At 35.7% G+C, this 23718-nt stretch overlaps 2 protein-coding genes across 2 annotated transcripts; one reads left to right on the forward strand and one right to left on the reverse strand.

The window, feature by feature from the left end:
* Positions 1-5268: 5268 nt before the first annotated feature.
* LOC147383046 (uncharacterized) lies at positions 5269-10369 on the forward strand. The gene is made up of 5 exons (XM_086427765.1): positions 5269-5462; positions 9398-9512; positions 9608-9697; positions 9788-9886; positions 9998-10369. Exons 1-5 carry the CDS (start codon positions 5395-5397, stop codon positions 10100-10102), a joined length of 477 nt encoding a protein of 158 aa, XP_086283891.1. The 5' UTR covers positions 5269-5394; the 3' UTR covers positions 10103-10369.
* A 2032-nt stretch (positions 10370-12401) lies between these two features.
* LOC147383047 (Helicase protein with RING/U-box domain-containing protein) lies at positions 12402-19103 on the reverse strand. Its single transcript, XM_086427764.1, has 18 exons — positions 17920-19103; positions 17638-17771; positions 17273-17408; positions 17102-17155; positions 16649-16801; positions 16396-16547; positions 16186-16270; positions 15833-16060; positions 15101-15244; positions 14852-15004; positions 14640-14707; positions 14359-14481; positions 14165-14264; positions 13872-13984; positions 13210-13786; positions 13019-13090; positions 12808-12906; positions 12402-12704 (listed from the first exon to the last, which is right to left on the reverse strand). The coding sequence occupies exons 1-18, from the start codon at positions 18616-18618 to the stop codon at positions 12582-12584; spliced, it is 3213 nt and encodes a 1070-aa protein (XP_086283890.1). The 5' UTR covers positions 18619-19103; the 3' UTR covers positions 12402-12581.
* Positions 19104-23718: the final 4615 nt, after the last annotated feature.

Here is a 23718-nt window from a genome sequence, read left to right on the forward strand (position 1 = left end):
ACGTGCCCATCTATGTGTCTATGCACTTGCCCATGCCCCTACATGGTGATGCACTTGCCCACAGCCATGCCAATGCCCTTGCCCAAGGTAAATGTACTATTGTAATGAATCACATTAATATAAAGAGAATAATGATTTTCTGACTCCCCACGTGGCATATTCAAAATACTCTCCTAACATGACGTGTGCTAGAACCATAAATCTTTACTACTTGGGATACACAACTGCACATATTTATGGGGATGTGCATGGGTGTTAATATTTATTATTATTTTAACAAAATAAATATTTATTAGATTAAATAAAAATAATAGGTTTATTTGTTTATAAAAGTTTTTGGGTTAAATTGGATTTTTTTTATAAGTTGAAGGGTATTTCTATATTTTGAGAGAGAGTGCGGAACTTAGGATTTTATCTCCTAAAATAGAATAATCCCACATTGAAAAAATAGAATACTCTCCTTGAGGTTATATGTAATTTAGCCAAATTTAAAATATAAAATTTATAAAGAATAAGTAGAAAAGCATTTAAGTTCGAAAATTAAAACTTTGAAATTTGATAGAGGAGGCGAATATATTGGGAATGTAGTCGATGACTTATGTAAGTATGTCTTGATAGTACATATTTCACTGTCCCTTACTCCCATCAAATCAATGGAACTGGTGAAAGAAAAAAATAGAACATTAACTGAAATAGTAAATATAATGATTTTAAATTATGGTTTAAATATGAGTTTTTGGAGTGAAATCCTCTTAACTACCAGTCATGTTTTAAATAGAGTTCCATTTAAGAATTCTAATACTTTTCCTTATAAACTTTGGAAAAATAATTAAGAAGTCAAATTTGAAATATTTCAAAGTGTGAGGGTGTCGTGCTCTTGTTAGACTCCTTGATCCTAAAAGACCTAAGTTAGAAATTGTGTTATTGAACGTATGTTTATAGGTTATTCTTTAAATAGTAAAACCTATAGGTTTTTAGTTACTGAAATTAATGGTGTAATTAGTCAAAATAGTATAATTGGATCTAAAGATGCAGAATTTTATGAAAATTATTTTTTAAGAATTCCTAAGATAAATGAAAATTCTAAAAATTCATCTAAAAGAAAATTGATAATAAATTCTGAAAATGTAGATGAATGTGAAATTAAAAGGAGTGAAAGAATTTTGGATCTAATTTTTATATGTATATAATAGAATGATCTAGATCAAAACAAATCAAAGAAACTATGATTGTTATTAATGTTGAAAATGATCCTCTATTTTTTTTTTCAGAAGCTATGAAATCTTAAGATGTTGCATTTTGAAAAGAAGTAATAAATGACGAAATAAAATCAATAATATATAATAATACTTATAAATTAGTTGACCTACCCGAGGGATCTAAACCCATAAGATGTAAATAGATTTTCAAAAGAAAATTAAGAACTGATGGCATAGTAAATAAGCTTAAGGCTAGATTAGTGGCTAAAGGATTTTGTCAAAGAGAATGAATTGATTTTTTTCGATACCTATGCTCTAGTAGGTAGAATTTTAACTATTCGTATTTTAATTTCTCTTACTTCAATTTATAAATTAGAAATTCATCAAATGGATATTAAAACTGCATTTTAAGTTTACATGGATCAACCTGAGGGTTTTATCATCCCTAGTCAAGAACACAAAGTATGTAAATTAGTTAAAAATCCAACTTAAGATTTGTACTCCAAATTTTTAAGTTCAATGGAAAAGTATGGTACTAACATGATAGTTGAAGCACTTAAATTTTACAAGTGCCCATCCTAAACAGATGTAAAGTGCTTAAGAATTGTAATGAAAATGTGAGGATGAGTCATTACTCTTAATGAAGTCTATAACATTGTATGTTAATGTATTTAGTTACAAAAACACAATTGATAGACTAACCTATATGAATGTGGACGTGTGGTCGCTTCCTATGAGATCATGGTTTCTCTCAAAAACATTCATGAAAACTAGGGTATAAGCACAAGGCCATAATAATGCTAGCTTTAAAAGATAACTCAATCTGTTGGGAATGTGCATGTGGTATTTATCCGGCCTTGTCACGTAGGGTCCTCAACTCAAGACTATGGTCTATGTGCACCTGAAAAGACTTTGATAGATATTTACTAATTGAAGGTTCAAACCCATAAGGTACCTTTCATGGTATGTATATATTCTCGGTACCAAAAATTTTATTTTATTTTTAATCTAGTGGGAGATTGTTAATATTTATTATTATTTTAACAAAATAAATATTTATTATATTCAATAATAATAAAAAATAATAGGTTTATTTGTTTATAAAAGTTTTTAGGTTAGATTGGATTTTTTTTTGTAAGTTGAAAAGTATTTCTATATTTTCTATTTTAAAGAGATTGTGGAACTTAGGATTTTATCTCTTAAAATAGAATAGTCCCACATTAGAAAAATAGAATATTCTCCTTAAGGTTATATGAGATATCTCAAATAATTAATTTAGTTATCTATTTTAGAGGTTACACTTCATTGCTAAGTGACAGTTCACCGTCACGTTCACACACGTGTGTCATGCAAAATACTGATTGGGTGTTTTAGAGGTTCACTTTGCATTTCGCACGTACGCATCATCACGAGGAGCTTGGGGAGCATTATCTATTTGTTAGATCAAACACCGAGATTTGATCTCAACCGTTGGATGATCATAGTGGGTGTAGGACATTGTTTGGTGTACTAGATGGGTTAAACCAACATCATGAAAGGTGGTCAAACAGGTTTGACCATGAAAATGTCTATTGGACCGTTAGTCAATGAAGTTTGACCATGGTCCAAACAACTTGACAGTTACTCATTAGGGTTTGACCACTCTCCAATAGGTATTTTCTTAGTTCATGAAGAGTCACTACTCTTGAGAACCCCAAAAAAAGGTGTGCCTGCTCAACCTATGACTATAGATCAGATCTAGAGAGATTCAAGCCACCCAATCATAACTATTGAGACAAACAGTCATATGATGACTATTTGAAGAGTCACTTTATTTCTATAAAAAGAGAGATGTAGACATGGATTAATATACACAAATTTTTAGCCTTTCTCTAGAATACATAATTCTTAATTCCTTCTTCCTAGTTTAGTTTTTTGGTATTTATTCGATTGAGTTATCAAAGCAATTCTCCATCTTTGTAAGATAACGGGTTGTGATCAAAAGATTGAGCCCGTTGTATCTTGGAAATGTCTCGTTGGAAACCATTTTGCAAACTTGAGTTTTACTTACATTGGGAGCGAATAATGTTTTAAAGAAAACAATCTCATGCCTAAAGTTCAATGTCTCTTGTTTTGTTTTATTTTATTGTTATTGTCAAATTCAAGAACTTGAATTTAAGTTCTTTTCCAACGAGATGTGTATCCCAGGTTATAAAATCTATAGTTCTATCACATGCCACGTTAGGAGAGTATTTTGAGTATGCTACGTGGGGGAGTCAGATTATTATGACTCATATAAACACAACAGGATCAAGTAAGGTGTTCCATTATTATAGCTAGAATAGGAATATTTTCTACATGGCATGTTTTGGTATGAGTTTAAAACATATTGGGCTACTAACCAGGCCGTTTTTTTTTTTTTACATTTGAACGTAGCCCAATGAGTTTAATCTCCAACCAAAAATGTGTCAACCGTGTGTTGTTATAGGAATGGGACACCACTCTGGATAATGAAAACACCGCTACTTGATGCAACAAGGCAAGTACCATGTTTTAGATTGTATAACCCTTTTTTTACTCGCAACCAAGTGTTTCTTTTCTTGTAACGAGTATTTGTGAGTTTGAGGAGAGTAGGAATTGAAGTAGGAGCAGGGGTAATTTTGTCATTTTCCAAAATTTAATCCTAATGTACTTAGATTTTAAATCTCGCTCGAGACCGAGATGAATCATCTAATTTGTCTCGATATCGTCCATGAACGAGATGGATAGAAAGTCAAATGTATCGATTGAGATTTAAAATCACAATTCTTTTTTATTTTTACTTTTTATCATTGAACAAGATAACTCAAACGTATCAAAAAACTCGTCCGAGACGACTCAATCTCATTCATGGACGAGACGAGACACCAAAACAAGTTCTAAAACCATGGATATACTACACAGCAATGGTAAAATGCTAGATTGCCAAAACAAGTTCTATTCGATTTTAAATTGCAAAAATCCGGTCAAAAATTCAATAAATGGAAAATATGCGGCATATGCTTCATTCGTGTATCATCCGTCTCATTTCAAAAATTTAAAGATCAAAAATTCGATAATATTATAGTGATGTTATTAGTGATGGTGATGATGAAATTAGTGATGTTAATGGTGATGGTAAAGGTAATCGTAACAATGATGGTAGTGATAATGAGGGCATTGAAATTTTTATTCCATTGGTTTGTATGAAAAAAGACCAAAGTCAAGGGATAAATCATCAATTTGAAAAATTATGGTGTAATCTCAAATAAATGTACAGGATTCTGTCATTATTTTTTAAAAGATAAAAAGGACATTTATCATAAAAAAAAAGGTGAATTCCTCCAAAATTTTGAAACATAACGACTTCAAAGTTGACTTGTATTACACGTCATAACTTACAATTTTACACTTTACAACATACAACGAGTTACGGTAGCATTTTTATTCCACCGAGTTTTATAAAAATTCCTGAAAAACATATTTTATATTTTTTTAAATTTAAAATGCATAAATTATTCAGCATAGTTCGATAATGCGGAGAATAATACTTTCATTGAAAGAAAAATGAAAACTTCGTGAAATTTTCAAGAATTAAACTGGAGATTGCTAATAAAGTTCTAAATTCCCTTGATCTAAATCGTCGTGTTGATTTGAAAACTCGGCGAAAATATTATTTGAGTGATCCGAGTTGATTCGTGGTTTGTGAATGTCATTGACTCAACTCAAGTTTCCGAGTTTGAAAAAATTATTCTAACAACCACAATAATGTGATCCCCAGAGTTGAAAGTGAGAGGTCGTGAGTCTCCACTATCTGTTACAGTCTAATTTGCAGTTTTTAGTGGACCCACATCCAGTCTTTTATTACTCATACACGTGGAACCATTTCTAAAGTCCACGTATCATATAAACTGATGTCGAAGATTATCTAACGGTTGTTAGCTACGGATTATGTCTACCTCAGATTGTCCATCTGGCCGCTCATAAGTGGTAATATCGAAATTTACCGAAAGATCCAGGGGCATTTGTGTAGTTGTTTAAAGACTAATAAATTCTTTTGTGTCGAAAGTCGAAATCTAGTTTGCGTGTTTCGGTCTCCTTCGTTTCCTTCTCTGTTTTATTTTTAGGACTTTAGGACCGAATACTTGTGAGTTCAGGGTCGAAGAGAGACCGAAATTCGCTCCTCAAATCTGCAAAAATGGGTTTCACTTCGTTTGTTGGAAGAGTTCTCTTTGCATCTTTGTTCATCCTATCCGCGTGGCAAGAGTAAGATCTTCTAGTTCAGATCTGATTATTGTTTCTTTCAATCTTTCGAAATTTCAGTTTTTTCTGTATCAGATTTATAAATTTGGTTTTTTTAGTAATCATTTTGGATTCTTTGGTTGTTGGTGTTCAGATCTGATCTCTTGAATACTTTCGTCTGATTTTTTTTTTATTGTTTGAGTTGATTTCTTTTTGGATCTCTCTGATTAGTAGTGTTTTTCTATTGTTTGGTTTGATTTCTTTTTGGATCTCTCTGATTAGTAGTGTTTGGACCTTTTTGAGTACTTGTGATTTAGTTAATTTGTGTTCTCTGCTTACAATTTGATGTATATCTTTGTTATAATCATTCTAACTTGTTTGTTATAATTCTTCTTTGTTTGATTGTTCTTCCAGTACTTTGAATGTGAAATCTGTGATCCATTGATTTATTTTAATAAGGATTTTAAGTTTTTTGATGTTTTGATTCATATAGAATAGAATATCTCCATATATTGTTGTAGATGTGATCGTGTTCATTAGGTCTTATATAATGTGTATCCAGATGATGGATCAAGAAATGGTTTGAAAAATTACGGAGCAGGTGACCCTGAAAATTGTCTAAATCTTATAAGCGACAATTGGGTACGATTTTGTATTTCGGATGGAAGCAAAATTGAGGTTGAGAGTGAGGGGAGAGGGAGTGTGCTTGAGGAAAAAGAGTGTTGTAGGGAGCTAGATATCTCTTAGAGATGCTATTTTTAAGTGGGGGTGTTTTATTTATGGGAGAGAGACAAACATGAGTTAGTGATGGGTAAAAAGGCAAGAATGTCGGATGGTGCTGTCATTTCAAAAGGTGGTCCAATGGCAAAGTTGTACCTCCAAGGTGGAATCTAGACACTTTTTGGAGAATTGAGGCTATGCAGATCTATGTTTGTCATCCCATGCCTCATTAAAAGTTTATTTGGTGCGACACCACCACCTACTATGAGATGAGGAATCATTTTTGGATTTCTCAAAGGTTTTATGTGAGCTACCTCATTATGTCATAGTAGGACAAGGTGACCTTTTGCACCAAAGCTTCAAGAGTGAGTTAGCTGGAAGGAAAATGTGCTCATTGTTTGACGTGGGATAAGGACTCATTTGAGTCTTTTTTTTATGGTGAATCCAAATGGTATCTTCCTAGTATTGGTTCCCGATCCATTATTGGTGACGTGTAGTGTGAAAAATGTAATCGACATCAGCCATGGGTTGTAGTACTTAGGAGATAGTTAGGCCATGAATGTATGGATGTCTATGTAACTATTTGACATGGCATATTAGTGACCCATGCTACACCAACTTGTTGATATGGAAGTAGTTGTTTGTTCCCATGGATGTGTATAATGAGGCATATTTCATTTAATCCATGGTCAATCTTGATGCTTTAAAGGGTTTAGTGGTCTAATCTTTGGGGCAAATCCCTGTCAAGAAGCAAAAAAAATCTGAACCCTTAAAATAAGATTCGATGGTGAGATCAGGTCTCCAATCTAATCTATGTGGATGAAGAAAGACATTATTTCATTAATCTATCCCCGCATTCGGAATGGAATTTGATCAAGCAAAAAAGGGAATCGTTGAATAATGGTGCCAAAATGGTTATTGTTCACTAATCAAGCCCTGAAACCAAAGTGAACAATCAAGCGGGTTACCATTGAAGAATGACATCGGGAACACTGTGTTGATGCCAAATGAAATGAACGAAATGACAGCCTATTCATCTGGTTGATACATTGAGAAGCCTTCGGCTTTGTCCTCAATCATGTTCAAGAACAGTATCTCGAAGCAACTCTATTTTCAAAGTCACTGAAAACTAAAGTCTCAGTCTATAGGAGAAGTTTAAATGCAAAATACCTTTACCATGGGGTGTTCTTGGACTATTGGATCCCCATAACACATCCTATCCCGGCTTTTTCTCTTTGAAATATATTATACTTATCAAAAAAAAAAAAAATTATGTTTAAGAATCATACAAAACACCTTACAAGAGGACCCCAAAAATGAAAATAAAAAATTGCATAAAATAATTAAATCAACTCTAATACATGTAATACCAAATTTTCCTTCCTCTATTATTAGGTCCTAGATCAGTTCATATGAAATTGCATCACATTCTCTATGGTGGGGAATCATAGGCTTGTAAAGGAGCGGCTATTACAACTTCATTATAGGGGGTAAAATTGATTAATAATGATGAATTGTGATATCCTAAATCATTTGTGACCATCTTGTTTGGCATATTGTAGAATTTAGCTTTCCTTGGATGAGGGTCTAGCCATACAAGACGAAGATGTAGCAGAGGCTTTAATAATGAGGTATAGGAATTTGGCCCGGATTTATGGTGGCACCTTTGGTGATCCTAGAGTAGAGACAATTGCATTTTGTAATACTACTTTCATTTGCCTTATTATCAGAGCCATAGCACCTAATAAATAGGGATTAAATGGGAATCATTAGAACTGTCATTATCTCAACTACATTTAGGGTCTTTGGGTGAAAATGATTGTTAATATGTATAAATCACTGCTCACAAACAAAACATTTATCATATCAAGTTCTCAGGCAAATCCAGCATGCGTTTCTCACATGAATACTTATCAAATTAGTCATTGGAAACAACAATATTGACACCTTTTAGAACTATACAATGGAGAAGCAGAGGAAAAAAAAGAACAGACGGCCATTTTATAGGAAGAACGGCATGTATGAAATTGTGTGACTGGATCCACCATTTTGTTTGCTCTACTATTACCATGGGTACCATTCATTTTTTTTTTTTTAAATAAGGTTGGTATATTCTTGCACAAATTTAGCATACGGTGTTTTGTTTACAAGAAGTTAAGCAATCAAAAGGCATGGTTCAATAATAATCCTTAGCATAGACACAAAATTCGACAAATTTTGTTGCCAAATCGTAAAAATTCGAAGAACAATGGGTCAGCCGATATAACCGGCGATTGATCGGTTGATTCGGTAATTCGCCGAATAAATCTGTTATTCACCAATTATACCCCATTATTTGGTTGCTACAAAATCCCCATTTCGCACACCATCTAAAAAAAATCCTCTGTTTATGGACGAAATTACATAACTGACCTTGTCAGTTGTCATACTCAAATTGTGACAAGGACTTCTTTTTTAAAGCATACATAGTACGTTGTAAAATCATTCCATCCTAACAATAATACTAAGCTGACTAAGAATAGACACTCAATTGAGTGATTTTCCTATCTTAGTCCCCTCACCACTACGAATTGTCAAATTCAAATCATTGAAATCAAGGATTGACGTTGATGAAATTTACCATGGATATCCATGATATGAATCCTCCATCCAACTCATTGGTCAAAAAGAAATCCTTGATTGATAAAGTATATTTGCCCCTTTATATTATTGTACAAGAGTAAGTAATAGTCCAATTCCAATCTTTTGAAAATTACTAAAACGGCAGAGATACTTCTAATAACAACATTGTTATTTTAGTTTATTTTTAAAGTGAACAAGGTTAGTTTCTAGTACATTCAAACTTGAATACACCTAAACTTATGTGTTTCAACTTGATTTGATTGGTAAACTGTAGTTTTCTAATCAAAATAATAAAAGATAAAATAGCTCTATGGTTGCTTCTTCACCAATCAAAATAATAAAAGATAAAATAGCTCTATGGTTGCTTCCATTAACTTTTGCTCCTGATGATACTTTTAAAATTGAGTGATGTGTAGATTTTCCTCTAAGAACCAAAACAGAGGTGAGGGTTTAGTTTCCTGACCATCTATGATCTTTTGCTGCTCTAAAGTTAAAAAGGAAAAAATCCATACCAAGTGGGGATGCATTTTATATAAATCCCATGTGGTCTGGTTTATGTTGGTTGAGTAAGGTTCATAGTGAGTAACATTGTATTGATATGGTGTTTTTGTGCTCAGGTTCAATGAATTTGGAGTTGATGGTGGACCTGCAGCAAAGGCCTTCGGACCCAAGTACGATGTTTTCACCAAGCATGTAACCTCTTATACTGGGTTAGAGGTTCCAGCGGTCGAAGTAAGAAATACCCCCGATCTTATATTCTTATATCCTCCTTCGGGTCATTCGACTCATATTCTTGGCCTATCTAATTTAGGATTTTTTTTTGGCAGATTAAACATTTGGTTCTGGCTTCTATCGCCTTAAAGGGTATTGGAGGTTTTCTGTTCATCTTTGGCAGCTCTTTGGGAGCGTATCTCTTGGTTTGTATTTTGTGTTTCTATTTTCACTACTATGAATTACTTGATGGAAATTGGCTTATTGCCGACTTTTAATCTGTTGTTGTTTTGTAGCTTCTCCATTTGGCATTTATCACTCCAATTGTGTACGACTTCTACAACTATGAAATTGAGAAACCACAATTTATTACACTTTTTGTCAAGTTCACGCAGGTTTGTTTTACTGTTTGTGTTCATCATTTTTTTTTTGTGTGTGTGTTGGGGGAGGGGGGGTTATATGTCCTTTTGAAATCTTAACGTATTACATTGAAATTTTGTTGGCAGAGTTTGGCACTTTTCGGTGCATTGCTCTTCTTCCTAGAGATGAAGTGCACAATCCTCATGAGACAACCCAAGAAGAAAACTACTACTAAAGCAAAGACAAATTAGATCTAAGATGTTGTGCCTCGAGAAGACGGTCAGAGAGGAGGTAGCGATTATTCTTGGGTGTGTTCTACTATGTCTGGGGTGTCAGCCAACTGTTGTGTAATGCAGGATGATCAAGGATGACTGACATTCTCTACCTGTTTTGTGCGGTGTTGTATCGGTGTTTCTGTTCTGTTTTGATAGGATTTATTTCTACATTTTTAAAATTATAAACAGTTGTGAACTGCAGTTCATAGTCTAAACTTTAAAGTACATTGTGGCTTGAGCTCATTTTTTGTATTTGTTCGTGTACTTGCCATGTGTGAGATCCAGATCATCAACATTAGGTGATAAGCATAATTTTTTGAATATAAGTTACTTCAGAATCCAGGAAGATCTAGATTATAAAAAAAAAAAAAGATCCATTATTTTCACCTTCTGAAGGCAGCCATGAATTTTCGATGTCAGTTTACATCCATAGTTTGAAATTTGGATAGACTGGAACTTTTTCGTGTAGTTATCAATTTATACCATTGTGGCAGAGCTGAGTATTTTGGGGGTGGAGAGTTTAGGCTGCTTCTTTGAGACTCTCGGGACTGGGTTTGTAGAAAGGTTTAGCTCAGTTGGAGTGATTGTCGAGATAGTCATATTCAAGTTTTATTTATCAAAAAAAAAAAAAAATTGACAACTATAGAGAAAGGTCTAGCTTACTTGGAGGAGTGATTAACTGAAATGGTTATATTCAAGTTCGGTCTAGACATTCCAACACATTCAATGTTTCATGGTTGATATATCTTTGAAATTGTAATGTCTGGGTTGAAATATTCTACTATGATGGTATGAAATTTGGATTTCAAGATTTTATATCTTTGTCGAGCGGATGGTTAGAAACTTAGCCAAGACTGAAACCTCCTGGATTGCAGTTTCCCCTTGAAGAGGGTTATATCTAATCAATTTAAAAATGCAGAGCATCTCAAATATTCACCAAAACTCAAAAGGGTTATATCTAAATCACCTTGAAGATTTAGTTGTTGTGCCTTTTCCAAATTTACTTTGAAGAGCATGGAATCTGGCTTTGTCAAGTTGCCATATCAAAGTTACCCTTGCTGTTCAAATCAAGACAATCAGTGTCTTTCTATGAGATTTGGCCCTATAAGATGTCTTAACACATGTCAGAATCTTTCAATGGTATTTACCCTTTGTAAAACTTCTCAAGTACGTACGTGTTGCTGCCTTACATCATCAATGATAGAGTGTTCAGGGGTGTGTGCAACCATCATTTTGACTCCCTGATCTTTTTATTTTTCATTTTTCATTGAAATTGATTAATGGGTATTATGAGATGAACTCAACCAATACACCAAAAGTACCTAAGTGTTAATAGTGCAAAAAAAGGTTTTTGAGTCCTTAACACTGTGGGGTCATAAGGTCCCCAAGTTGCCTTTTTCACGGACCCTGATGACTTACACTTTGGTATCCTTCTCTTTGGACACAAAAAGATATGAAAGAACATGCATTACTAAAGAGACTTCTTAAAATAGCTAAGAGAAATTTTATTGACATGCCAAGAAACTCCGAGGCGGTTGGGCTACAGTCCAAAAAAATTTGGACACTCCTCTTTGTCTTCTCTGGTGATTTGACACGTCGGAAATCGACCTTGAATCTCCGGCACCTCCTCTTCCTCCCCTCTTTATTTTTCTCCTCTTCCGATCTCTCTCTTCCTCTCTGCTTTTTTTCTTCTTTTCCTCCTACTCCACCGATCTCTCTCCCTCTCTGTTTTTCTTCTTCTCCTCACCTGAACCATCAGAATGGTTGGAGGATGAGAGGTGTGCTCTTTGACATGGAGTGCCCACAACAATTTTTCAATTTTTAGAAGTACCACCTAAAACTCAGGGCCCTTAGAGTTCCTTGGCGTGTCAATAAAATTTCCCTATAGCTAACTGACAGAGTCATCTTAAAACACCATTTGACAAAATGCTTAATAGAAATTTAGAGTGCTCAAGACTCAAGTGTCCCTTTCATGTTTAATTTTGGATCAATATCTTTCATTGATGTAATACTGTCAGTTTATGTTTCAGAGAGGAAAAATTTTGTATACAAGAGACTTGGACAAGATTTGGTTCAAGTTGGTGGAGAAGATAGATAGACTTGTTATTGAGACCATAAAACATTTGTATACACTAAAAGACAATTTTGGAACTCATTAAAGAAACACATTGCAGGTTAATTGGTCTTTTGCACACAAAGGATTCAATATCTATCTAGTGAAGAGACCAGAAAATTTATAGATGAACTTGTTCATTTAAGAACATTGATAATCTATTGTTTTCCCATCTTTTCATAGGATTTAGACTACCTAAACATCTTAAATATTCAAAACATTTGATGTCATATATTACCAATACATCCCTGCTTTGTATGAACAAAATTTCAGTAAATAAAACAGAGAATTAAAAATCCACCCATATTTACACAAAAATTAATGTAAAAGAAGAAGGAAGAATCATCTAAAAAGCATTTTGAGCTCTTCGATCCTAGCCGTTCGAACTTCTTCATCAGTTAGGGCTCCTGCTATCATGCGTTGCTTCCTTGCCTGAACCTGTTGCATCCGCTCTTCCACCGTTTCCTGCATTACATCTTCCTCATTATATGATTTCTTGAAGATTGGATTATGAAAATAAACTTATTTCAATTTCTCTAGACTAACTAAATGAAAGAAACAAGATTACCTTGACAATGAATCTTCTGACATTAACTGTTCGTTTCTGTCCAATTCGGTGAATCCGCATTATTGCTTGCTCCTCAACCGCAGGATTCCACCATGGATCCTATTTATTGAAAAAAAAATTGTAAAATAAACAAATTATCTAAAGAACATTTCAAAGACTAACACAAAAGCATTGATCAATCTTTTTAAAGTGCAAAATTGTGAAAAATTACCATTAGAAATACGTTAGAGGCCGCAGTCAAATTCAACCCCACACCTCCTGCTTTCAACGACATTAACAACACCTGCATCAAGAAATGCAACAATAAATATCAAATAAAATTTTCATAATTTGACACAAATTAGCAATATAAGATTTACAAGAAATTATAACAGAATCCATTAAGTATGGGCTAGTAGGTACCATTTTCTCATTAGAATCACTAAACTCCTTCAACACCACCTCTCTATTTTTTTGTGACAATTTTCCATCAAACCTCAAGAAATCAATACCTCTTCTCATCAAAGGGATCTGCAACAGATCAAAGAATGAAGTCCACTGGCTAAAAATAATGCTCTTTTCACGAGTACCCGATCGACGCAGACTCTCCAAACAATCCAAGAGTTTTGAAACTTTGGATGACTCTTTCCAATTGTTCACAACATCAACACGGAATCGGTTATCTGATGGGCATGTAATCAGATCATTTTTCTTCAATTGTTGCCTACAAATCGGGCAAATCCCACCCGATGAGCTTCTCCAGCTAGAGAGGAGGCACTCCCTACACATTCGGTGTGCACACGGTGTGAGTACGGGATCATCGGCAGACTCTAGGCAGATTGGGCACTCTGTGTTTTCACCCCGACGGATGCCATCAACAACTTCTTCAACATATGCTCGAGTAGGGGCTGTTTGGCTTGGGTTGATGGAATTCGAGTTGGTTTCAAGGAATCTCCTTGCGAGTTTGTTCAAGTCAGCATATTGTTGAGAATCACCTCGGCTGCAGATTTGCACACCAAAGATAATCAAGAAATGTGAAACTTATCATACAAGAAAAAGTTGGCCGAAAATAGACTTTTAATCACCTCATGACAAGGAATGGATGGTTGCAACACTGCCTTAATCGAAGTAGTAGTTCAAGAATGGATGCATAATTGTGGAGAACTTTGCCTTGCGCCACAAACTGGTCAAATTGGACCTGTTTTACTCTCACAAAAATAGTAAGCAGGCTCTCATTAGTAATAGGCCTTCAAAAACAGATTTGGCGAACAACAAATTGAAATGAGGCTGTTTTCATAATTTGCATGTTGACTCTCAGTACCACAACACAAAAACAAATAGAAAGACTGCTTTTGTGACAATTTTGATGAAAACACACCTTTGACTTCTTGAAGAGAGCGTCATAGAAATCACGTTCAGCTTCCGATTGTCTGCATTCGATGACTTGGATGTCTGCTGGAGGAAGAACTAGTATGGGCCTGATTTACATATATAGAATGTCATAAAAAATAAAAATAAAAAATAAAACAAAGGGGGTGAGGGAGTAGGAAAAAAAAAAGAAAGAAAACCCACCTTCCTTCTTTGTCTTTTGTATCCTTTGTTCTCCTAAGCATCAATGGCCTTAGAATAGCCTTAATCAGTCTCAGCCCTCTTGCATCACCGTTTTCATAAGGCTTTTGTATCAATTTTTGCCACCTAAAAAACAGGGCTGAATAAGACAATTGAAGAGGAGAGAAAAAAAGATTTTCCCCTCCAAAATTCCCTTTTGTTGAATTTATTGAATCTGCATGTTTTCTTGGCAAATAATGAATAAGATGTAATAGTTACTCTTTAGAGTTGTTTTGGGTGCATACCAAGCCCAGTTGCACCACGGTTCGACATGTAAGAAACAAAGAAGGCTGTAGACATCTTCCAAATTATTCTGCAACCATTAGAGAGCTTTAAGGATAATTGGATAAAGATGCCCAAGAAGTTTTTTCAATCAGAGAAGGCCTTGGTATACCCATAGTATTTTTCTCTTATGACACTCACAAAAACAAGAAATAAGAGAAAAAATCATATGAACCTGAAGAGGGGTACCCGTAAGACACCATCGGCAGTGTGAGGACAGTGCAAAGGCTGCCTGAGCCACTTGAGTTTTTGAGGCCTTAATGGTATGTGCTTCATCAAGTACTACTCGAAACCACTCTATTCTGTGAAAAATGCTTTTATCTGGGTCCTGGACAAAAATACACCAAATTATATTATAACTTGGAAGGATGAAGACAACCAAAAAAATAAACAATAGGATAAAGCCCAAGATTTGGGTTCTTACATATTTATATGCTGCAGATAAGACTCCATATGTTGTCAAGACTACATCATGCTCTGAAAGAGAATTGGGATCATTGCTTCTGTCCATACCATAGTGCACAAATACTTGAAGAGTTCCCGGCTTGGAATGGGCTTCGAGTTCATCCTGTGTTTTATAAAATTGTTCAATTATAAATCCATATAATGAGAAGTGTGGCAAGAAACAATTTTTTTTTTAATGAAAATTACTTTATGTAGCTAATCATAAGTGTCTTTAAACTTCTTAAAGCATCATGGGTTATACAAAAATGTTTAAAATGGGGAAAGAACAAGATTGTAGAAATCAAGATTGAAAAAGAAAGAGAACTGCTATTGGCACCCCAATGTTTACTTATAACATCCCAATTTATTAAAACATACTCTTCAAACACTACAAAGGTTTGGCTCAAATTATAATCTTGGCATTACAAAACATCATAACACTAGTTCAAACAATTTTAGTAGTTGTTTACCATTATGATTAGGCTCATATAAAATCCTGAACCAAAAAAAATAGAAATCTAGCAAAAAAAATAAGAGAGCTTCTATCGGCACCCCACCTTTTACTTGTTCAACCATTCACTTATTTTCTTTATTTTAAATTGGGGTGTAATAAGTAATAGTTGGGTTGCCAATAGCAACTCTCGAAAGAAAATTTAGTCTTAAGTTTTTCTTCCTTTATGTTATCGTTCTTGGAACAAGCAAGGAAAGTTACCTTCCACTGTCCTAACAAAGCCATTGGACAGACAATAAGAGTGCCACCTTTAGCAGTTGGAGGGGTGGTTTTGGTTTGAGAGTCCTTTTTCATTTGCCTCACTTTTTCAAAATCTTCATCCTCACATTCCTTGATGGCTTCATCATCAGGAATTCCCTTCCCTAATTTTGCAAGTATTAGAGCAATTGTCATGACAGTCTTCCCAAGACCCATTGCATCCGCTAAAATCTGTGCCAATAAATTCTCAATTAGTCATATATATATATATATATATATATATATATATATATATATTCAAAGAGTGTTGAACAAATTTATACTGAGATGAATAAGTATGTAAAATAGAAACTCACTCCTCCTCTAGCCATTTGTGTCGCACTTGGGAATCGAGTAGTAGCTTCCCCAGAGAAGAGGTTAACGTACACTGCCGAAGCTCTCCTGCCCAAAAGCAAGAAGTTCCATCAAATTACATGTTTTGAAAGAAATTTCAACTTGGTCAATGTGTGTTGTTCTTGGGTGTAAATAGAATTTTTTTTTGTTTTTTCATTTTTCAAATTGCGTACTTATCGGTAATATGGTATGCCTCCCAGCATGGATGAAGAGTTTTTGCTGCTTCTTCTACATCAATTCCGTTCTCTGATTCCGACATCCAGTAGAGAGCTTGTTTTTGGTATGGGTGCAAAACACACGTAAGTGTGCTTGGGGGATCCATCTCCTGTACAATTTTGGAAAAAAAAAACAAGAGAATGGTTTATGGTTTGAATTCATCAGAAGGAAAATGGAGAAATACAATGTGGTTGCTTCTTCATTTTTTACCCCCAAGTTGTATACATCAGCAGCTCCAACAAGCTTATTCAAAGTTGATTCTGAGACAGCTTGTTCTCCACTGTTCTGTTCAGGATATTGTTGATGAACTTTTCTCCGTTTCACGAGAGACGACATCATTGGTTCGGCCTCATCTGAATCTTCCTGATTTTATCAACGAAAACAATGGCATTGGAACTTCATACGAATCCAAAAACCCATACGTATACTCATAAAGATGTACATAAAGCACAAATAAATAAACAGATAATACAATGAAAATGAGGGCTCTAATAAATGAATCGATTATGTTTCAAGTGGTTTGAGGATTATTGGAGGAAACTTAAGGCATTGATGCAAGAATTCAAATAATTGAAATTTTACAACCATAGAAAGATTCATCTACTTATGAGATTGGGAAATACAGAAAGATGAAACTAAATAAGATCATTGTATAGGCCATACTTGTAGATTTAGTGAACGCTTTCGTGTGTCAAGTTCCTCTGGAGTGAATTCAGCCTGTTTGAAGCAAAGGAAAGAAACAACAGAAGTACCCATTTAGTATGTGTTTGAGTTCACCTTGTAAGCTTAAAACTAATCACCATAAGAGGGGAACACTGGGAAGTAAAAACACACCTTCTTAAATGGCGTAATTTTCAGCAATTTGAATAGAGTGGGCAGCGGATGAACGACGGAATCCAAGTACGATGGAGGGGATAACTTCCATGAGTACTTGTCCACCTCAGTGAAAATTGAGTGATGAATATAAAAGCTGCAGAAACAGATGAACAGCACTTCTACTTTAGCAGATCAAAATTCAAGGTTTAAAATATCGTATGGCGGTACAATAATTTTTGGGTCAATGAAACAAGTCGTAGACCAATACATATTGACCGATACATTCCAATATTTTAAACCATGATCAAAATCTCTTGGAAATTGAATTGGCTATAAGCTACCTACCAAAAAAATTTAAAATTTCACAAAAAGTTCTTTTTTACCTTGCATACAAATGGATCTCTTGCATTAATCGAAGCTCTTGCGGAGCTGCAACATACCGACCACGAACTTTCACCTTCGAAGAACTTACAAGGGGAATGATGCATTTTGTCCACTCTAATGGCAGCCTCCCAATCTGAAAGAAAAATAAGATAAATACAAATAATCAATAAAATGAGGCAAAAAATCAGAAAAATTAAATTTGGGCATTTCAGATTTAACAAAATACTGGCAAAAAACGAAAAACCCATATCTTAGAAGAACAAGTAGAGTTCATAACAAACCTCCCCAGATCGTTTCGTTGAAAAGCGAACGATTTTTGTTGCTGCAGTGGTAGGAAATGTAAAATGAACAATCTCACTGAAGTCCAATTTCTTTCTTCGACACGTAGAAAGCCCTACAACAGTACTTCTTCCCACCAACAACCAATCAGGTTCATCGGGAAACTCTCCATCCTCAAACGGATTTGAACAACGCTGTAATCTTTCAAGTTCTTGCTTCGGATCCACTTGTTTTCTCAGATGATCATAAGGATGAAAACGGGAGTTTGTCGAACTAATTAAATCATTGCCATCGACTACATCCGCGGACTCTTTTTTCTTTTTCAACGGCTGAAATTGATCTAAATCATCCGATTCTTCCTTCACCCGGACATTCTTTTCGATACCCATTTCAGATTCCTCTTCCTTTACTTTGATCTTCGGCTTCAAATCAATGAATGGGTCAGAACCAGAAGAAATTTCTTCAACCATCTCTTGCTTTATTTCGGTAGAAATCCGGGTTCCTGTACTGGTGACCGTCCGCTTTACTGTTACAGATGGGGTCAGCAACCCGGGTGTATCGAGAAGGATATTAATGGCTGAATCTGTGTTGTTTCCTGAGAGAGAAAGGGCTCGAAGAATTTCGGGTTCTGTTATGTCGTTGCCGAGAATCGATCGAATCTTTTGGATCTTTTCGTCTTCTGTAATAATCGGTGCCTCCATTGAAGCTGTAGAGAGATTTAGTGAAGAAAGGTTTGATCAAGAGATGAAGAAGAGAAGAGAAGAGAGAGTATGAGAGAGAAACGTTAGAGGGGTAAATTATATGGAGTTAAAAAATTATGGCGCGAAGGATGAACGCTACAAGATGGGTTTACTGCGGGAAAAGAGAAATTTTGGCGCGAAATAAATGAAAAGCGACATGTCTTTCCCACGCATTTAATTTGTAAATGTTGGTGTGTTATGGAGAAAATTTAGTGTGTCGATAAAAATTATTACTATTAGTGATTTGGTTTAAAATGTTGGCGGTAAAAAAAGAATTGTTTTTGCAAGTAATTTGTTTGGGTAATTTAAGCATGCTGAATATTTGAGAGACCTCCCTGAGTTCTGAAACTGAGGATTAACCCCTTGACTATGGTCATCTAAAAGAGACCAGCAGAGAATTACTAAAACACACTTGTCTTCACGTGATGTGAACATAGGGACTAGTCCATCCCAAAAGGGATTCGAGCAATGGAGGTTCGCTTGCTAACGAGTATGGTTCCTTAGCTTAACAATCATTTAGGCATATTTATTAGTAGACTCTCAAGCATATTTATTAAAATTGAGTATGGGTTGGTTCCTTAGCTTAACAATCATTAAGGCAACAACAACATCAATGGTTGTAGTCTCAAGTTTTTAAATGCTTTGCATTGGGTGATGACTCTCAAGAGCCTCCATCCCTAGATGAGTTGTAGTCCCTAAAGTTGGAAGATGAGGAGAGGGACCTGACCATTAACACTCCAAACATAAAGACCATGTGATAGGAGTAGGACTTCTTGATGGAAAATGTTCAGCTTTCCTAAGATACCACTCTTACTCATGCAAAGTCTATGCAAGAATTATTTTTTGAATCGACAATCGGGCGTGTTCCTTTTCTTTCTTTTTGAATCATTTCCCTTGTTTTCGCCTTTTATCTTCAAGTGTGGTGTCGTAATAAGTAAAGCACCATGAGCAAATATGTGAGACTTGGTCTTTTTCATTGGGGAACCAGGTTGTTGGCCAATAAAATATCACCAATCCCAAGAAGCACAACTAGCTGATGCACATAGATACGGGCGGAAGCCATGTTCGCTATCGTAAAGATAATGTTGATCCAGAGATAACTGCTGTATGTAGAACCGTGCATGGGAGGTATGCACGACTTGATTTTTTGAAGTTTGCAGGATCTGAACCTACAGAATGGGTTCATCGTGCTGAACAATTCTTTCGATTTCAGAATACACCAGAAGATGATAAAATTCTCCTTGCGTAGTTTCATATGGAGGAAGATGCCCAATCAATGGTTTCAATGGTACGAGAAGGTGTCTCGAAGAATGACGTGGCCAACCTTTTTGCAAGCATTATTAGTACGCTTTGGCCCATCTAATTACAAAGACTTCAACGAAACTCTTTTCAAACTCCATCAAGTGGGCACTGTCCTTGAATACCAACGCGAGTTTGAGAAACTCACTAACTGTGCGGAGGTTTGTTCTGAGAAATCACTAATCGATTGTTTTATTGTTGGATTGAAGAAGAAAATATGTTCTGAGATCAAGCTAATTCCACTGGATTGGCTCGAACACAAGAAGATCGCCTCTTGAAGATGCTTCGACCTTCACGCCCATTTCCAACTTGGGAGGCTATGACTTCAACCAATCCATGTCCTCCAATGACAACGACACCAATATTGTTGTTTCAGCCACAAGGGGGGCCACTAATGCGACGTCTCAATTGGGTAGAAATGCAAGCTTGAAGTGATAAGGGGTTGTGTTACAATTGCGATGAGTGTTTTGTACCTGGACACAAGTGTAAAATGCAACAATTATTTCTCTTTCTCTTAGAAGTGAGCAATGACGTTGATATCAAAGTAGTTGACGAGAACCCCAATTGTGAAGACGATGTACCCGAGATCTCTCTTCATGCTTTATCCGATCAACCTTTTCATCAAACAATGCGACTCACGGGGTACATCAAACGACAATAAAAAAACATTTGTTTTCATAGATAGTGGGAGTATCCACAACTTTATAAGTGAACACTTTGTACGGCTTGCGAGTGCCTATTCATCATTCGCCTGCTTTTGATGTGTTGGTCTCCAATGGAAGCAAGCTTGAGTGTGTGGAACATAGCAAGGACTTGGATTTGGATAATCAATGCTACAAATTAATTCCAAACTGATTATTATGTTTTACCCCTTCAAGGATCAGACATGGTTCTTGGGTACGATGGCTTCAACAGTTAAGTCCAGTTGTGTGGGATTTCTCTAAACTCACAATGGATTTTATTATTGGAAATCAGAGATATCACTTAGAAGGAGATGCGATGAAACCACCTAAAATGGTGAGTGTGCACGCCATGGCAAAATGGTTTAAGTACCCAATCAGCGGTATATGCTTATGCAACTCTCTGTCAATGAATGTGGTACAGAATCTGACATTCATAATAATATTACTTGTATCATTAATGAATTTTCTTCCCTTTTGAGAAACCCAAGGGTTATAATCACAGGACCATCGGATCAAGATTATTCCAAGGGCTGCCCCAACAAATACGCGACCATACCGTTATCTGCAGGTGCAAAAGAATGAGCTCGAACGTTTACTAAAAGAGATGCTTAACTCTAGAATTATCCAGCCAAGCATTAGTCCCTATTATTCACCGGTTCTACTTATGAAGAAGAAAATTAGGTCTTGGAGATTTTACGTGGACTATCAAGTTCTAAATGCAATCACGGGTAGGGATAAATTCATCCTAGAGATTGATGAGTTATTGAGCAAACTACATGGGGCACAATATTTCTCAAAGTTGGATTTGCTCTCACGATATCATCAAATACGTATCGGGATTTGAGGATGTTCCTAAAACGGTTTTTCATACTCATGATGTCCATTACGAGTTCTAGTAATGTCATTCGGACTTACCAACGCTCCTACATTTTAAAGTCTCATGAACAATGTATTTCGTCCATTTCTCAATCAATTTGTATTCTTTGACGACATTCTATTATATAGCTCATCATGGGAGAGACATACATCCCATCTTCGAATGGTCTTTGAGGTACTCCAGGCACGTCAATTATTTGTAAAACGTTCAAAATGTATTTTTAGGCAACAAAAGGTGGAGTACTTGGGCCACCTTATTTCTCACAATGGAGTTGCCGCCGATCCAAGCAAGGTTGCAAGCATGGTTAATTGGCTTAAACCGACCACAGTCAAAGGGCTCCATGGTTTTTTTGGGTTGACTGGGTATTATCATAGTTTTGTGCGAGATTATGGTAAGATTGTTGCCCTGCCACAGCCATGCTATCCAAGGATCAATTCAATTGGTCAGATGACACAGAGAACGCTTTTATTCGCCTTAAAGAAGCAATGACATCTACATCGATATTAGCACTTCCCAACTTTAATATTCCATTTGTCCTAGAGTGTCACGCCTCGAAAAAGGGTATTGGGGCTTCTTATGCAAGGAGGATGACCTTTTTACTAAGGCATTATACGGAAAAACATTGGCTCTATCGACATATGAAAAAGAAATGATTTTCATTATTCAAACGGTAACCAAATGGAGACCTTATCTAATTGGGCAAAAATTCAAAATTGTAACCGACCACAAGAGTTTCAAGTTCTTTTTGGAGCAACAAAAATGGGTATCCCAATTACTCGACTATGACTACGAGATTGTGTATAGGGCGGGACATGCAAGCGTGATGGTCGATGCTCTCTCTCGGCGAGGTGATGAGCCCCAACTTCTAACTCTCTACATTCCACAAATTGAAATTTGCATCGAATTACAAAAAGAGGTAGCCAGCAATGAGGAGATTCGCAAGTTGGTAATGCAAATTGCAAGAGGACACCACGGTCTTACCTGGATACAACCACCAAGGGCAGCAATTGTACTACAAGGGGCGGTTCGTGCTACCTTCTCAATCTCGGTTTAAAGCAATTTTACTTGAAGGGTTTCATTTGTCTCCTATGACAGGGCATTCGGACTTGTTGCAAACTTACAAACGATTATCACAAAATTTTTATTGGAAGGGAACAAAATCCGATGTGCAAAACTATGTTGCCCAAGGTTTGCCAACGTAACAAATATAGACTATGGCTCCCACGCAGCCACTTCCAACAACGGACAAGATATGGGAAGATATTGCCATGAATTTTATTGATGGACTACCTATTTCCAAGGGGAAGACTTCTATCGTAGTGGTAGTTGACCGCCTTTCAAAATATGCGCATTTTTATGCATTGGCACACCCCTACACAGCCCATTCTGTGGTGGAGTTATTTGTCAAAAATATCACTAAACTTTATGGAATGCTACGTTCCATTGTGTGTGACAGGGACACAGTGTTTATTAGCCAATTTTGGCAGGCTTTTCTATCTTTACAGGCTACTCAATTGAAGGCGAGTATTGTGTATCACCCTCAAACTGATGGGCAAACAAAAGTATTGAACCATTGCCTTGATACTTACCTACGTTGCTTTATCAGTGATCAACCTAAGCAATGGATTAAATGGGTTCCTTGGGCTGAATGGAGTTATAACACCTCGTTTCACTCTGCCATTGGGATGACACCATTTGAAGCGGTTTATGGGCGACCTCTGCCTATCCCATGCCAAAGGATATTCTAGACTATCGATGGACTCACCATCGGATAAAGATACGAGAAGAGATCTTAGTACAACGGGATTGCCTTCCACTTGAAGATGCTTCGTGGATTGATCGTCAACAATTCGAGCTACAATTTCCTTATTTCAACCTTACGGATAAGGTTTCTTACAAAATGGTGGGGACTGATACAACCTTAGGTATTGAAAGGGTCAATGTGGCAACTAGTAGTTAAAAAAGTTACAAATTTTGTTTACTTATTAGTAGTTTCCTTGATAAAAGGAACTTCCTGTTTGTTAGTAATTTTCTACTTGTTAATAGTTTACTGGATATAAAAACAAAAAATAGTTAAAGAGTAGTTGTTATTTTAGAAATTGATATTATTGTAGGATGCCGCAATTATATATGTAACCTAAACTCTTTTTAAAAAGAGAGAAAATTATCAGAAGTCTTGTGCTATTCACAAGAGAGGCATGT

Source organism: Akebia trifoliata, chromosome 16 (assembly GCF_017979445.1).
Source record: "Akebia trifoliata isolate Shusen 1 chromosome 16, ASM1797944v1, whole genome shotgun sequence".
Lineage (NCBI taxonomy): Eukaryota > Viridiplantae > Streptophyta > Magnoliopsida > Ranunculales > Lardizabalaceae > Akebia > Akebia trifoliata.